Here is an 18,100-nt window from a genome sequence, read left to right as displayed (position 1 = left end):
GATCTTGGAAATTTCAATCGAACCTTGAAATTTTCAAGGGATTTTAATATAAATTGTAGTTCATAATTTTTAAATTATAATTGAGATTTGAATACTTCTCAATATCTGTTCCTACAATTTGATGGAAGTTTCAATGTTTTCTCATATATCCATGTTTAGATTTGTGAAAATACAACCAAGCATGTGTGAATCAAGAAGACCAACTGTGTTAGGATTTAGTCAAGCATAGCATTGCCATTGAATTTATTAGTCCCAAATTAGGTTGTAGAACTGTACACAAAAAGTTAGACCCAAAAATTACCCAAATCCCATTGGAACACTCAACCAAAACATGGTATATCATTGTACCAAGTTTCACAGAGATTTCGCGAAATCATGGTATCTCAGTAGTCTCAACAAGGACAAGACACCGAGATGAGACAACATTTTGGACACTACTCATAATCATAATACAAAATTCGATAGAAACATGTGAAATTTCAACCAAAATTTTGCATTTTAAAAGGTCAAAACAAAACATGGGAAAACTAAAGGAAATTACAAGTTTCAATCAGAACTTGTGAAATTTCAACCAAAACATGGTTGAAACCTACAACACTTGTGAAACCTGGTTCGACCAAATGGTTTTTTTTTACTCAAAGTCTTGGGTTTCGATCGAAACTCTGCATTTTGCAAAGTTTCAAACAAAACCCAGGTGGAAACTCAGATTTGACCCTACATTTCCCCTCTAATTTTGACCATTCTTAGTGTGATGCAGAATTGGCAGCATATACAAGGAAGAGAAAAGCCCAATGGTCAAGCCCATCAAAGCCTAAGGATATGATCCAAAACAGCCCATGGCTTGCATGGGCTATGACTATTGTAGTGGGTTAAAATGAGCCCATGGTTTCATGGGCTTGGATTACTTTAGTGGGAGAAGACCAGCCCACATATTTTGAACTAAGCCCAAGTCTAGCTTTGAAAAGTCAATAAAAGGAGCTAGTAGTGGGGTGTAGTAGGTGGATGTTTCCATTATTGTTTTGACTAGTGGTGTTGTGTAGTTGAGTTATTAATAGGTAGGTGGTGTTAGCTAGTGGTTGGATGTTACTATTAGTGTTTATGTCTCTTTAGAATGCTATATAAAGAGACTTATGTAAGAGGTGAAAAAACAACTTATGAATTGAAATCAAATTGCTTGCTAGCATTCCTCCTCTTTGGAAAACCCTTGTGTTTGATCAAGGTAGGTTGGTGTTCGATCCAATCGATCCACCTTGGGTGTGAAGCCCGGGTGTTACTTTGTTGTCCTTATTGTTCTCTTAATTCTCTTATATTGTTCCATCCATTCTTCTTTATAGCATATTGCTGTTTTGAAGACCTAGTTAGTCCTTGTTCTTAAACCAATATCCTTGTTCTACCACTTCGGTTTTCAGCCTTCCATTATATCTGAATTTTATCTACCTTAAGTCCATCAAATTTGCAATTGTCTCCCTGTGAAAAGGTCCTATTTGGCTACTGTTTTGATCTTTCAAATACGGTATCTACATTATTTGGTATCAGAGCCATGATAGGGAGTAAAACTTCTGGATTGGATACTGACCTTATGGCACAAATGATGGGGATATTGCAACAATTGAGTAACCAACTCACTGCAAGTCACAAGCACGAGGAAGAGAGGCGCTCAGCAATGGAGGCTAGAGTTGTTACCTCTACTCATGCTTCACACCCTCCACCCATCAAAGGGTTACCTAAATTCAATGAGCATGTTGGTGATTCTCAAAAGGTAAAGCTTGAACACCGGGAGTTCATTCACACTAGCCATAACACAGGGCTGGTATTGGCTCCTGTTACAAGAGAAGTTACCCCTCAACCTAAGGTGACATTCCCTCCACTTATCAAACAGTTGCCTTCTGATTGCCTTAAGGTGGTTCCTGATGAGTTGCCTAATGAGCTACCTCTTATGCACGATATTTTGCATGCCACTGATTTGGTATCGAGTGTGGTGTTACAAAACCTTCCGACCTATCACCTCAGCCTAGCAGAGCACAATGACTTCAAACGACAGGTGGATGAGTTGCCACATAAAGGAGTCATTCAAGAGAGCTTAAGTCCATGTGTTGTACCGTCATTACTCACTCCAAAGAAGGACGGCTCATGGCGACACTACTCTAATGAGGGAGACACTGAACAAATGTTGAGGCTGCCCCAACTCAAGCCACCAATCACTAACATCATTGAAGAGGTTTTGGATGACTCTTACAGAACCACTCGTCGTGGCACTGAATACCATGCTTTCCTCGTCAAATGGAAGAATCGTCCACGACATGAGAGCACTTGGATTCATGCTGGCAACTTCGAGAAACTCGATCCTGATTGGTGTGAGCGTTACATATCATTCATCCATTCGTCGGAGACGAATGTTTTCAAGCCGGGGAGAGTTGATGCAGAATTGGCAGCATATACAAGGAAGAGAAAAGCCCAATGGTCAAGCCCATCAAAGCCTAAGGATATGATCCAAAACAGCCCATGGCTTGCATGGGCTATGACTATTGTAGTGGGTTAAAATGAGCCCATGGTTTCATGGGCTTGGATTACTTTAGTGGGAGAAGACCAGCCCACATATTTTGAACTAAGCCCAAGTCTAGCTTTGAAAAGTCAATAAAAGGAGCTAGTAGTGGGGTTTAGTAGGTGGATGTTTCCATTATTGTTTTGACTAGTGGTGTTGTGTAGTTGAGTTATTAATAGGTAGGTGGTGTTAGCTAGTGGTTGGATGTTACTATTAGTGTTTATGTCTCTTTAGAATGCTATATAAAGAGACTTATGTAAGAGGTGAAAAAACAACTTATGAATTGAAATCAAATTGCTTGCTAGCATTCCTCCCTCTTTGGAAAACCCTTGTGTTTGATCAAGGTAGGTTGGTGTTCGATCCAATCGATCCACCTTGCGGTGTGAAGCCCGGGTGTTACTTTGTTGTCCTTATTGTTCTCTTAATTCTCTTATATTGTTCCATCCATTCTTCTTTATAGCATATTGCTGTTTTGAAGACCTAGTTAGTCCTTGTTCTTAAACCAATATCCTTGTTCTACCACTTCGGTTTTCAGCCTTCCATTATATCTAAATTTTATTTACCTTAAGTCCATCAAATTTGCAAGTCTCCCTGTGAAAAGGTCCTATTTGGCTACTGTTTTGATCTTTCAAATACGGTATCTACATTATAGTGGCCATTAAACAAATTTTGAGGTTTTTTGAAAGGTAACCGAAATTTTTCGTCCTCTCTTTTTTTCCATGCTCAAATGATGTTGGGTCGTTGAACAAAAAGCTATCTTTACTATCCTATGTGGCCAAATAAGAACCCTAATGTAAAGTTAAGATCAAGGTTGACTTAGGCTGTGTTTGGTCCTATTCTTCTTTTTTATTTTTTTCTATTTAACAAATATCATTGGAAAAATCATCTTTGATGAAAATGCAAAAACGTCTAGTAAGTCCAGTTGTCATAAACAGCGAAAAAGCATTTTGTAAGTACTCGTACAGCATATTTTTATAATATTGGGTGAAGAGATTCTTTATTCTCCTTCCTGATGTTGTTACTGTGTGGAAAGTTGCCAAAAGACTCCCATGTTGGGAATGATGCTCAATGCTTTGAAATCTGATGGAAAATCCTTCAGTTACAATGGAAGGAGATTACTCTTGCCCATTATTACAATAGACACCAGACTTCCATAAAAGATCCACCTCAACTTGTGCTGCTGATGTTGCCGCTTATCAGAGGTGGGACGACAAGCTCCATGTTTATGATTTTTTGCTGGTCTTACACTGAGTATGATCAGACATGTGCTCAAATCCTCTCATGGGAACCTTTTCCTATCACTGGAGCAAGTATATGCCATGGTAGATACAATGGACAGCCGTAGAACTGCAATGGTTCACACTCAAATGCCAGAGAAATCTGCCTTAGTTGCTGATACAGGATGCTCTCAGACTCATATTGATGATTCTTCTCGTGCTCCAGCAAAGTGTGAATGTTGTGGCCGTGAACATCATACAATGGACAAATGTTGGAAGTTACATAGGGGACAATATTCTAACCGAGGAAAAATTCTCAGGCATCTGCTGATCAAGCCAATCTAAACAATACTAGTGTTTCAACGCCTCTCTCATCAAATGAGCTACAACATCTCTATCAATTGGATGTTTTGGTCAAAGCTGGACATTTTTTTTTCTTCTAAAAATTGGAACTTCAATTTCGGGCCTCATATGGACTCAAAATGATTTGGATTCTTGCATACAACCTATTTCAAGCATAATAAACACTATAGAACTACTAGTTTACCAAAAAAACCATTGAAAATGTAACATCCAAGTATATACTACATATGAGAAGAAGCGAGAATGTTACCAATTACAAATTTACTCTATTCCATGTCTCCCTCTTCTGTCTGCACACCATACAAATGACAATACAAGTCCCATGATGTTTGCCCCATATAATTGTAGACGTAGTCGGCAACTGCAACTCTGTAAGTGGCCTCATCCACATGCCTAAGATTTTCTAATGGTTAGAAGTTCTCAATCTCCGGATAAGGAACTAGCTCAACTGCATATGGAAAGGCTAGTGGTGGCTATGGTATAGAGTGGAAGATCTACTCAACCCAAATGAAGGAGCACCCTAGTTGTCAACATAAGGACCATACTGACAATAAAGTTCTAGTGACTAACTCCAATAGGTGAAAGTGGGAGAGACACCATAAGCTCCATAACCATAAGGCTCCACTATCTTAAAAAGCTAGTATTTGTAATTCCTTGTCTTGAAAAGCTCCACAATATGCTCCAAAAATTACAACATGCTTCTAAACTTCTAATAATAACCTCCTATATATATATATAAAATACACACTAACTATCTTAAAAAGCTCCACAACATGCTCCAGAAATTGCATACATACTTCCACGAATACTCTCCTATTTTTAAATTTAAAACATAAATTAATTTTTATTTTAATATTTAAATATAGTAAAAAGTAGATAATTAACGAAAAAAAATTGATTCAACAGCATCACATAAATATGGTGTCTCAACTCTCACATACATTAATTTGAAGCTCATACATCTACTGATCTACTATACATATACATTTTTAGCAATATACATTATTTACTAAATAATTTTTAATAGTAGAAAAATAAAAAAAATAGTAGAAGGAATCAAAACATACTAAATTTGGAAGCAATCCAAGAAGATTTAAGGCACAAACAAAATAAAAATCAAAAAATGAGGAAGTTGGTTATACTCACCTTGCAAGATTTGAGAAAATCCACAAATAAAGGAGCAAAATCTAGTGTTTGAATGAAATGAAGTTGTAGAAATTAGGTGAAAAGAGGGATGAAAGCAAGAGAAATAAAAAAAAGTTCAAACTATGGTTGAAATCTCAGAGGCGATATTGCTCAAAATGGGTCGAAATGACAATAGGTCGATATATTGGTCGAAAGGAGTCATTTTTTATAACTAGGCCAGTGTCGTTTTGGTCAACACGATATCGACCAAAACATTTCGTACTACTGTATTTCGTTTCAATCTATGATTTTGCAGACATTTCGACCGAAATTTGAATATGAGTGACATTGGTTCTTCGGTCCGAACCAAGGAATCGGATTATTTGTCATTGTATATTAACAATACAAAAAAATTGGGTACTCTTCATGCAATTTGAAACTTTGAATGATATGAGTCTTTCTTCCTTTTTTTTTTTTTTTTTTTTTTTTTTTTTTTTTTGGTGGGGGGGTAAAGTGATGCGTCATAACTGACAAATAAATTAAAGACTTAGAAGCTTCTAGTATAAAGTACAAACATTTCTCAAACAATAACTAAGTCAAAATTACATATTACTGAACTTTCAACTATTACCTAGTACCAACCATAGATTGAGAATGCGCAACATCTCAGCGAGATCTCACAAGGTACCTTACTCTTTTTAGTAGAGCAACATGAGTTGGGTACCATAATCAAAAACTATATAATCTTGATCAAGTCGGGATCTTGGTTCAAGATTTTGGTTTGACCAAGTCTCGGACCAACTTGAGCATTAAATAATTCCATAACCCAATCAAAATCAAGATATCTCGACTCATCTCCCTTGAGTTCTACAATTCTTTCTATTTCCTCCACTGGAACTTCTGTTATTCAACATTCGTCACATTCTTTGCCAAAATCCTGGTTGGAGATTCGCCTTAGGTGATCCCCCACTTCCTAGTACACCCACAAGCATTACAATCTCATTGCAAAACATCTCCAAAAAAGGTAACCATTTTCCCCCAAATCAAAAAAAAAATTCAAACCAAATTTGTTCAAACCTTGATGGATCTATGTGATTTTGATATATGTTATACAACTTTTCCCGACCTACAAGTTTATGCTTCAAGTTTCTAAATGCACACTCAACCTTAATACTCATGTTCAACGCCCATAGGGAAGACCCATTATGAAGTAATCCTATGAAAGAAGGGCCCAATATGGTGCCGGATCTGTATAACCAATCTCCAAATATGAACCTTGTATTGGGTATGTACCACTAATCATTAACCTGATGGTTCAATGTAGCAATTGAAAGCTAAAATTGTTGCCAAGGGTTCCACTTTGAGAACTAGAGTTTACTACTTTGAGACATTTTTCCCAGTTGCTCACTTAAATTCTCAGTGGGACCCGAATGTTGTTTGGTTGTTAACCTTGATTGGCCCCTTTACCAAGTAGAAATGTCCTTTTGTATGGTGACTTGTTTGAGGAGGTTTATTTAGTGCAGCATCCTGGCTATGTTGTTCAAGGGGAGTACACTAAGAAGGTTTGTAGGCTGCTCAAAGCCCTTTATGAGCTAAAGCAATCCAAAAAACGTAGTTTGATCAATTAGCAAGCTCGTTGCTGCATATGGTTTTTTTCAATATTACTCAAATCACTCAGTTTTTCTTTGACACTAAATTTTGGTACTTCAAAGCTATTATACTAGTCGTTTAAGTTGATGAAATTATTTTTCTTTGGGGATAGTGACTTTTGACATTGCACAAAACTTACTTACAGCAACATTTTCAAATGCAAGAGATGGCAATCGTTGTTATTTCCTTGGCATTGACACCATAATGGTAAGAAAGGACTGACTTCATCTTAAAAGAAATACATCCTCAAGCTTCCAAATGAAACGAGAATATTCAGCTTTATGAATGTGGATACTATGGACTTTTACATCAAACTTGAAGCATCTAAAGACTATTTGGTCTTAAAACTATAGATACCATGGATCCTTCTGTCAAACTAGGAGCATCTGATGACAAGGGCTCAAAGATAAGCATCAGCATCAAAGACTAGTTGGTGGCCTTATATATCTTATTTGTTACCTGGCCAGACTAGTTGGCGGCCTTATAATCTCATTTGTTACCTGGCCTAACATCTTGTTTGTTGTTGGGGTTAATGGTCATTCATGGAGACATCCGAACAAGTTCATTAGGAAGCAGTCTGTCATATATGGAGATACGTTAAGGATGCTTGACAGAAGGCACTTATTCATCGCAATGATCAAAATAATCTTGTTGGTTATTCCAATATCAATTAGTTGTAGTTGATGAAGATTGAAGGTCCACTACAGACTATTATAACTTCTCTGGAGGAAATATTGCTGTTTGAAGAAGTAAAAAAGATAGGCTAACTTTGCTTGTTACAGCGCCAAAGTAGAGTATCAAGCTATGCCTCACTTCTCACACCACTGCTGAGTTGATATGGCTTTAGATCTTTGTTCAGGAGCTTGGATATCGTACCAACAATTCAATGGACATAGATCTTTAAAATCTGTGCACTAAACAGCTAAAATACGAGCATAATCAATCCAATGGACATGTTCTGACAGTACTTTTGTCCAATAATTTAAGAGGATTCCTATAAATTCAGTATAGTAGAGATAAGGATGTTGAAAATTGACAATCGGTAAAACTACGACGGATAAAGAAAGAAATAGTTAAATTAGGGCCATGAATCTAATAGCTTGATAGGCTAAGAGAAAATTCGAAATTGCAAAGCCATGTTCAACAAAGGACTTTGGATGCTCCACTATAGACAAGTGATTTGATCCAGATTGAATGAATTAAAATAACCAGGGACTGACCCAAAATGATCTTCAAGAAGTGATTGGAAAATATAAGCATAGATTAGGCCTCATATGAATTATGGCATCAAATAGATCTGATTGTAGGTCAAAAATCTATAAAGCCAATCCCACTTAGATGGGATAAGGCTGAGTAGTTGTTGATTTAAGGAGATAAACTTGCCAATCCCAATTAATGTCAGTACTTCTATGCACTCAACACGTACAAACCATAACGTGAAGTTTAAATGAAGGTGGTAAGAAAATGTCTCTCAAGGCTTTAATACTATTCTACTGACCATTAGTACTGCAGAACAATTATGAGCAATTAGAAATTTCAAAAAAAAAACAGAATTGAAGTATGTTCAACTCTCGATCACATCATCGGAGAAAAATGCAACTACAAAATGCCCGATATCAATGAATGGAAGCATTATAAACTTATAACTAACCACTGGCTTCTTCTACATTGATACCATTCATCAAATTATAACATTTGAAACAACTCGTTTTAACGAAATAATTGTACTACAATGTTTAGACGCAGTTCCCCTCTGCCGATCAACTACATCAAGTCCTATATTCTACAACTATCACACTTCAGAAGTTCATCAGCTCAACTAACTAATCGATTCAACACCAAAGAAATTATGAGAATCCGAAATTCCATCAACATACACTCCACATTCGTTTCCAGAAACTCAATTTCAATTGAACGACTTTCAAAGGCAATAAGCGGAAGAAAATGAAAAAGACAAGAACAACGACAATTAGTAGCGATATTCAAACCTCGCCAGACACTGATCTTAAGAGCTTCTTTGTTGAGACCTCTGACGTAGTTCCCTAGATACCTCTGTAACAAGTACGCCACCTGATCCTCCAACATCTTTCCCAGGTTATTGAACTAACCTGAACTCGTCATCCGCGCGGTGATCAAAGAAGAAGAAGAAGACGACGAAAGAAAGAAAGAAGAATTGAGTAGAAGCGAAAGGAGAAAAGGAGGAAAATCAAGTTTTTTTTCTGAATATCCTAATTTCCTGAAGATCCGTTGGGAAGTAGGAAACTCCAGAGAGGTGAGCTGTGCAATGATTTCGTGTATTAACGGTTGGAATGCCACGTGTCCCACGTCTTCATTTCAGATTTTTTTTTTGGGGTCCAAAGCTACCCTTCGTTTGAGCAATGTCTTTTTATGTCGGTCAATCCATTTCAGCAATTTTTTTTTTTGGTAAACTATTTCAGCAATTTTTTTTTTTTTTTTTGTGGAAAACTATTTCAGCAATTCACAGGCGGTGAGAACCACCTATACCAGTTGCGTGTCCTCCATTGGATTTGGTTCTGAGAAACGGCCTCCATTCTTGCAGTTACTTGTTTAAGAGGCTATACTCTTCTTTTTTCTGTTCCTTTACTTTCTCTCTCTTTCTTCCGGTTAGTTAAAGCACGCCGCTACGACGGTCGGCTCCAATAAAAGACATTGTTCTACCCTTTGGCTTTTTTCTTTTTTTTTTTTAATTATAATTTCTTTTAGCTTTTGTGCAAAACATTTTTTTTTCCAGGGGAATTAATAGCTTTTACTATATTGGGGGGTGGTCCGAATTAATAGCTTTTACTATATTGGGGGTGGGGGACCACGGAGTATTACACATATCATCAAGGAGAGTCGAACCTACGATTTCTTCACTAAAAAATGTTGATCATTGCCAACTAAGCAACCCTTTGATGGTCAAAACAATTTTTTATTGGTAGGTGTAGAAATAAAGGCTGGGTTAAAATTTCAGGTTATATGTTTTTAGAAGCCAATGAGGAACATGGTCACAGAGTCCTCATGCACCAGATCCTTGGCCTTACGAGCAAGGGAATCAGAATACCATTTTGTTGCCTTCCAATATGGTCTACTGAATAGGCGATGAAGTGCCTTATTACATGAGACATATCTCGAACTAAGCCGGCAACCTCTACGGGTATCTCCATATGAGGTTGATGAACCATCAGCTTCAATCACCAAATGATTAATACTTTCTATCAGTGGTTTAGTAATCCTAACCAAATTGCCATTGCTTCTCCTCATAGTGCATTTATGAGAGTTTTAGGTGTTGAGATTGTCACCAAGGGATTCTAAGTGGTTCCTGATGATACATATAGACTTGTAAATGAATGGTTGAAATTCGACTTCGAATTCGCACTTGTATTCTTTTAAGGTTCTCTGAATCTTAAATTTTTCTTACCAAAAAATATTTGTATCCGTCTTATTAGTAATTTGATTCGGATTCGGATAACTACTAATCGGACAATTAGAATAATATGATTTTTTTAAATATAAATATAATACGGCTTACGGTTAACCCTAACGTTAAACTAATTCTAAAAGGCTAAATCAGTAAATCCGTGATATTTTAATTAACTCACAACACTAAATCCCCAAATCGAATTACCAAAGCATGTAGCGTTTTTTTGTTCCTCAAGCCTGGCTTCTTGTTCTTGAAGTTTGGGAAACTCAAACGACCAAACCCTAACCATAATGTTCAGCATACAGTACCAAAGCTCGAAGACTTCCTCAGCAACAATGGCGACTATTCTTCCCTTGTTTGGGAAACTAAAGAGTCATCGTTTAGTAATTTCTACAAACACGGTTTGGGCATCTTGGGCGATCACAAACCCATCAAGGATTTTGCTATTGTACCATCCATGTTTCAGGCCTTCACATCTTCTAACTCCGGTAGATTTGAAGTTGTTGAAGATTCCTTCTCCTATTCTTTTGTCGTAGAAGTTTGGGCAATCGAACCTTCGGTCTTATCTACCTCCAACAATAGTCCCACTCCACCTACCTGCTACTGCGAAGCCACCACAACTAGGTCAGCTCCAACTGCTGCAGTTGCTTTCCTACAGCCCAATTTCTTAAAAACAAAATTTTTAGCGTTTAGGCTCTTTTTGGTATCAATTATTATTCTCAATTATGAGAATTTTTCATTATTTAAATTATTTGACATCTATTATCAGTTTTGTTTATATTTAAAATAATAAAAAAGCCTCCAAAATACATAATAGACTTTTTGTCTATTATAGATTATGGTGAGAATTTCATTCTCTACATTTATGCAAAGTTTACGTACAATTTTGTAGTTAAGATGAAGGTAAAATAGTAAATACACATTCCTTTATAAAAAAAAAAAAAAAAAAAAACCATACTTGTTTGTCTCTTTTCTCACTTGCTCACTATAATTTTCTAACAATTTTTTATTTTGACATACTAAATTTATTTTTCATTCCATAATTTATTTTTGACAAAATTCACCAAACCATTTTTCATTCTTGACCAATAATGAATTATTGTACTTATTTCTGGAAAGGGGGGGGGGAACCTACAAAAACAAAATGACGAAGGAAGAAGAAGGCATAACAAAAAACGCAGACATTCAAAATCCAAGAAATCCAATTAACAAAAGGAAATGTGAAAAGATGAAGAAATAAGATTAACCTGCCATTAGTCCAATTTGTACATATTTCTTTTAAATATGCATAACAAAGAATGAGAATTGATACCAAAAAGAGCCTTAATGACTTGCACGAATTGGACTAATGGCAGGTTAATCTTATTTCTTCATCTTTTCACATTTCCTTTTGTTAATTGGATTTCTTGGATTTTGAATGTCAGAATTTTTTGTTATGCCTTCTTCTTCTTCCTTCGTCATTTTGTTTTTTAGGTTCCCCCCCCCCCTTCCAAAAGCAACTTCTTTCTCTATTATCAATCAAGGTTGTTGAATTTTGAATTTTTGGAGTTTTCTATTAGATATTTTATCGGATCCAATTATTATCAGATATCGTATAAAGTTCCGAATTCAAACTCGGATACCTCCTATAAATTTTTGCCTGATATCAGATTCGAAGATTTGGATAGCAGTTTTGTAATCGAATTCAAAATTGGATAGTGGTGTATCCAAGCCGATCCGATCCGTTTATAGGTCTAATACATACACCCCAAGCCCAATTTGCCTTCGCTTTTGCTGCATCTAAGTTCAATTTTAAGAAAAGGGGGGGTGGCGCCCGAAATTCTTTTTCATCCGGCCACCCCTCGAACCTTCCCAATCTACTGGGTCCGTGGACCGGCCAAAGGATCAAACAATTTCCCAAATCTATATGCAACCGAGGAGCGTGCCAGGGAGCAAATTCTCCGACTCCCTACCAAAGACAAGAATCAATTTTCCGTTAATGTACATTGCCCGGAATACCCCAGTATACTGCGTCACTGGGGCTCCTTCTTGGTGAGCTGATTTTTCCAAAATGTTTGTTGCTTTTTTAAAAAGTCTTTTATCTTCTTTTGGCCAATACTAACTTTATATTTAATATTTGCCTCAATGTTGCTCAACCCTGTGGAGTTTGCTCATGCTACCGACGAAGACATGGAGGAGGCAGAGACAAGATGCCTGACAAGGCCTAAACGTGCTCGTTCTTCAAGAAGTAAGGCGACTCCGGCTTCATCCATTCTGAAGAGGCCTGGTTTGTCCGACTTACCTCCCCAGCTAGAGAAGAAAAAAGCTCAGTCTCTTTTGTAGCTTCAGTTGTTTCTCCCGAGGAGGATTTCAGTGTTCCACCTCCTTCTAGTTTTCCTCGCCCTTCTTCTGACGCATCAATGAGCGCACAATCTTTAGAAGCACCTATCTTCGCCCATGCTAGTCACTCACCCCCAAATCTTATGTGACAAATAATCAGCATAGTAGAACTCTGGTTGCTCGAGATTGGATTTCAGGTGTATTGCTTCCTGCAGACCAACAATTATTGGGTGGGCTTGGTCCTCTCCGATCATATGACGTTACGACCAAGTAAGTTGAAACTTTTTGGTATTCCTTGATCCTTTTTTTTGTAATGCGTTTTCCTAAATTCCTTCATCCTTTTTTCTGTAATGATTTTTCCTAAATAACTCATGTTTCTCTCTCTTTTTATGTTAGGTTACTTTGGGCCTTAACTCAAGCCATAGGGGGTAGCTTGGATGCTGCTGGGAAGGATCATGTTAGTGCCCACCAGCTTAGCGAGAAGGTTAAGGATATGGATATTCAAGTATCCAATCTTAAAGCAACTAATGATAGACTAGTTAGTCGAGAGTCCGAACTGCAAGGTAAAGTCATGATCTTGGAGACACAAACTAACTCTGCCGAGGAACAAGTGGTTGCTTTGAAGCTTGAGTTAGATGAGCAAAAGAAGCTATTGGCGAGCAAAAATCAGAAACTTGCGGTTGCCAAGGAAGAAAATTTAACTTCTACTTAAGTGATTAGAGACTTGACCAACCAAGTTGCCCAGGCTTCTCTGGCTACCTTCGTAGATCTTTCTACCGAGTTGAGGCACCAGGTCATCCATCAATGGGTTCATAATAAGGGATGGCATGAGTTTATGGCTAAAGTAGTTGCTCCAACATTCAAGTATGGTCGGCAGTATGCATTTTCAAGTATCATTGGAGAATTTTGGAGTCTTGGTCTATAGAAGTTCGAGAAGTTCATTGACCCAGGAATCTTTGATGATTGAAAGATTACTCGGCCAGAATGGGCAACCGACAAGCAATTTTTTCCCTAACAAAAGAAGTGGATGTTCGGGATTTTCTCGACTCCGACTGGGAGCCAGCCCCTGACGAGCAATCTCATGCCCTTGAATCTTCACAAGGAGTTGGCGACCTAGTGGATTCTGAATAGATTGAGCAATCCGAGCATATTGATGACGAACAACCTTCCTCTTGATTTATATTGAACAATATATTACTTTTCTAACTTTATCTACACTTAACTTTTGTTATTGTGAAGAGAAAACTTTATCTTCACTTACTCTTGTAAATGTCTTCCCTTTGTTCCCTTGGTTGTACAGGTTAGTTCTTTTTTCTTTTTTTTCTTTTCTACCTTTATAAAGGTAGAAGATGCCCCTTTTATAAAGTTTTTCTTTTTGTGTTGTTGTTCGTTTTGCTTGTGTTGCGTTCCCTGTTCGGGTTTTGTACAGCTTTTTGAATTGTCTTGTCTTTTCTCCTTGCCTCTGAGCATAATTTCTTGAAGAAGTCATTATGCTAACTATGACTTTTTCGGTCAGGTAAACTCGTATTCCTAATCTTTTGGATCTTTGTTGTAATTAGCCTTTGTTTGATCCTTGTACATATATGATTTTGATGTTCGATATGTATGTTCGAATATTTGCTAGGTGCATAGTTGGTCGGAACACTTGTGTTCGGAAATTCTTGTTCATAACATGTGCTCGGAATAGATGTATTCGGAGATTTGCTTTGAACTGATTTACTTTTTGATTAGTGCTCAGAACATATGTGTTCAGAGATACTTGCTTTAAAATTTATAGGTGATCAGAACATGTATGTTCAAGCACACTTGCTCAGATCTTATGTTCTTAATCTATGTTCGGAAAGACGTGCTCGGAACATATGTGCTTAGAGATATAAACAGTTTTCTTAAGAGAATAACTAAATTACTTTCTTGATAAAGTAGTGTTGTAACAACAAAATTTGGGTTGTGCAACCCTGAAAGAAATTTGCAAAATCTAACTTGTCTTCAAAATAAAGCTACTTGGCCAGGTTACTGACCCATTTTACTGATAATACCTTGTAAGGTTGCTTGAGTTCCATGATTGAGGAGTCAGTTGTCCGGTTTCTGGATCACGAAATGGTAAGCTCATGGAGCGACCTACTGTATTATTATGTATGGTCCTTCCCAATTTGGGGAGAGCTTTTTATGGTTGGTCGGATCTGAAGTTGACGTTCGACGAAGTACAAGTTCTCCAGGGAGGTATTGCTTCATTCTTACCTTCTATAATAAGTGGTAATCCTCCTTTGGTATTCTTCTAGATGATATTGAGCCTTGTCTCTTGCCTCATCTATGAGATCAATGTTGCTATTCATTCCCTCAATATTGGCCTCTTCATCAAACTCTTCTTCTCTGAGGAACTCAACCTGTATTTTAACAGGTACTCAATCTTCTGCTCCATATGCGAGCCTAAATGGTGTTTCTCCTATGGTCATCCTTGCAATTGTTTGGTATGACCATAGAACACTAGGTAGTTCATCGACCCACCTGCCCTTCATCTGGTCAAGCCTTTTCTTCAAGCCATCGAGCATAATTTTGTTAGTGACTTCAACTTGGCCGTTACTTTGAGGGTATGCTACCGAGGAAAGACGACATTCGATTCTATATTCCTTATAGAAATTTTCAAAGATGGCATTCTTTCCATGATCGGTGACCAATATCTTTGGCACTCCATACCTATATATGATATTTTGTTTCACAAAATGCTTCATTTGATCGTCATTGATAGTTGCTAGGGGTTCTGCTTTTACCCACTTTGTGAAGTAATCCACTGCAACCACAAGATATTCTCTTCCTCCATAAGCTTTAAGTAGTCTCCCTACCAAGTCTATCCCCCATCTTGCAAAAGGAACAGGTGATAAAACTGATGTTAGTGGCACAGCTGGATTGTGTGGTATATTAGCGGGGACTTGACATTTGTCACATTTTCGAACAAAGTCTTTTGCATCTGCCAGCATGGTCTGCCAAAAGAAGCCCTACCTTAAAGCCTTGTCCGCCAATGCTCATGCTCCTATGTGTGCCCCACAAATTCCTTCATGAATTTCTCTTAAAACTTTAATGGCCTCTAGAGATCCTAAGCATGGCAGCAGTGGTCGCATTAATGACTTCTTGTACAAACGCCCTTCTCTAAGAGTGTACCTGATAGATCTTTGTTGTATTGTTCAAGCCGCTTTCTGGTCTTCGGGAAGCTGATCGTTCTTTATGTATTTAATGATTGGTTCCATCCAACCATGTTCAATGACTATCTACATGTGGTCGATAACATATATGCTCGGACTTAGAAGTTCTTCTAAATATACCACTGGCCTGGTGATATCTGGCTCTTCTGTTGCTAGGCGGGATAACGCATCTGCCTAGTCGTTCTCCTTCATGGGAACTTGTTTGACCAATAGATCAATGAAATATTGTTTGTACTGGTCGACCAGGCTCAAGTATTTTCTCATTCTTTTTTCTTTAGCTTCATACACTCCATTCACTTGATTCACAATTAATTGTGAATCACTTCTAATTTCCAAGTGTTGGATGTCACATCCTCCCAGCCGGTACCCTAACTGGCATACCCGAGAGTGTGATCCATAGCCCCGAAGATCAGGTATCGAGTAATCAACCTCCCACATAAACAATAACATAATCATGAACAATAATAATCGATGTGCAACAGATAAACCAAAGATCCAAATAAGGAAAGAATGAATCATATATAAATCAGAGTACTAAATATAATCAGAGTGTCTAAATCAAATAAGTAAAGTGAGGCGAAATCCCACTCTACAACCAGCGGAAATGTAGTTCTAAAAGAGAAGAAACAAAATGAAATCTAATCCCAATAGCAGGTACAATAGGTAACTAAATTGTTCTCAATCTTATAGACAATATCCCTATAAGTATAAATCTCATAAATGGCACAAGGGCTCTTCCACTCTATGGTCGGACTAAGCATCGTACAGAGCATAACCACTCGCGGAATCTTCAGTGTAATTGTCGTAACCGCAATCACTTTCCTGGAGATATGCTGCTTCTCCTTGCGCTTCTTCATACGAGCAGTCATGATACTCAGAACCTGTAGAATAATCTAACAAAACATTGTACAAAAGGAATGAGTTTCAAAGAAACTCAGTAAGGCAGTTAAATCCATAATAACATAAATGGCAGGATTACAAAACAAACATAAATGCAATATGGTATGAGACAAACAATGAATGTATGAATCTAACTCTATGTATGCTGGTCTCTATTGGCAGACATGCTATAAGTCATAGCACCGTACTTCTTTAGGAAAGTCTCATTCACTCATCATCAGTTGGTAATGGGTCCTTCATCCCTCAGGATATTCCATGGCTGGGGTATAGGTCACCACTCTCTCACATCACCATTGGTCAAAGTACCAGCGCATGTCAGGGTTAAAGCCTAGCCAAATGCAAGTCTTCTACTTAGTTACATCAAGTCAGATCCAAATACGTCCATTCCTCGCCCCTGACGATCCTTTCCGGTATCCTTCACACTAGAGTCCTCATAGTCCCTGACTACGGACTCATCAACCCTATTGGTTATCCACATATGGTAAACGGGAAGCTCTCACGTCCTCTCACGGGTTGGTTACCGGTCTTAAGCGCCCGTGAGCCCAAGTCTAACCATATGCAACTCTACTGATAAATGGTCCCCACAATGTGATTCCTGTCATCTCACGGGTTGGTTACCGGTCTTGAGCGCCCATGAATCCCCATTGCTACCACGGGTCGTTCGGTCTCAATACCCCTCCGATTAGGGTCTGACATAACGGGACATCCTAGCCAAACACTACTAGACAGTCCTAAATATGTCATCCAACAGTTTAGGAAGGTGTCCAAAGGGCATCTCCGGAAACATCCCATAATATTCCCGTAGTAGTCCTAGGACAGAAGTGTCAAAAGGAACACCTCTCCTTTCCAAACCATACTTAAGCATACACAAGCATCAATCCATAACATCACATATATGGTAACTTCATATATGGAAAGAAATCAATAATTACATTCAACTTGTATAAAACTGGTAAGTAAATCATACATCAGTCTATTTAATATAAACAAGTAATGCTACGATATCAAGACAAGTACAACAGTAGTATAACATTGTAAGAATCTATTTAAGGAGATAAACTAACAAGATTCAAATATAGAAACTAAGATATACAATTTATGTTGTTAAGGAAGTAACCATCCTTACCTTTTATAACTTGCAAAGGAATCTTAAGAAATCAAGTAAGATCTTGACAAACTTGAGAAGAGGGTCCTAGATAAGTGTATACAACATATTAGGAAAGATCCCTAAAAGAAAAGATATCAAAACATCCAAAATAGACCAAATCTGGAGTTGCTGTACTCATTGGTCGATTGGATCGGTCTCTTGTTTTTCGATCGACCAATGGAGACGATGGCCTACAAAATCAGAGTTTTAAGAATA

The 18,100-nt window shown here is 37.6% G+C and overlaps 1 protein-coding gene across 1 annotated transcript in view; it reads right to left on the bottom strand.

Annotated features, from left to right (window-relative positions):
* LOC149029158 (pleckstrin homology (PH) domain-containing protein) overlaps positions 1-9,226 on the bottom strand; it is a 156,781-nt gene extending 147,555 nt beyond the window's left edge. Inside the window, exon 1 of the mRNA XM_089140730.1 lies at positions 8,886-9,226. Coding sequence (XP_088996856.1) covers positions 8,886-8,982 — 97 coding nt within the window. The 5' untranslated portion in view covers positions 8,983-9,226. The remainder of the gene's footprint in view (positions 1-8,885) is intronic.
* Between the last annotated feature and the right edge of the window lie 8,874 nt (positions 9,227-18,100).

This window comes from Hakea prostrata, chromosome 1 (genome assembly GCF_041222555.1).
Source record: "Hakea prostrata isolate BN-2017 chromosome 1, UWA_Hpros_2, whole genome shotgun sequence".
NCBI lineage: Eukaryota > Viridiplantae > Streptophyta > Magnoliopsida > Proteales > Proteaceae > Hakea > Hakea prostrata.
This window is presented reverse-complemented; position numbering and strand designations above follow the sequence as displayed.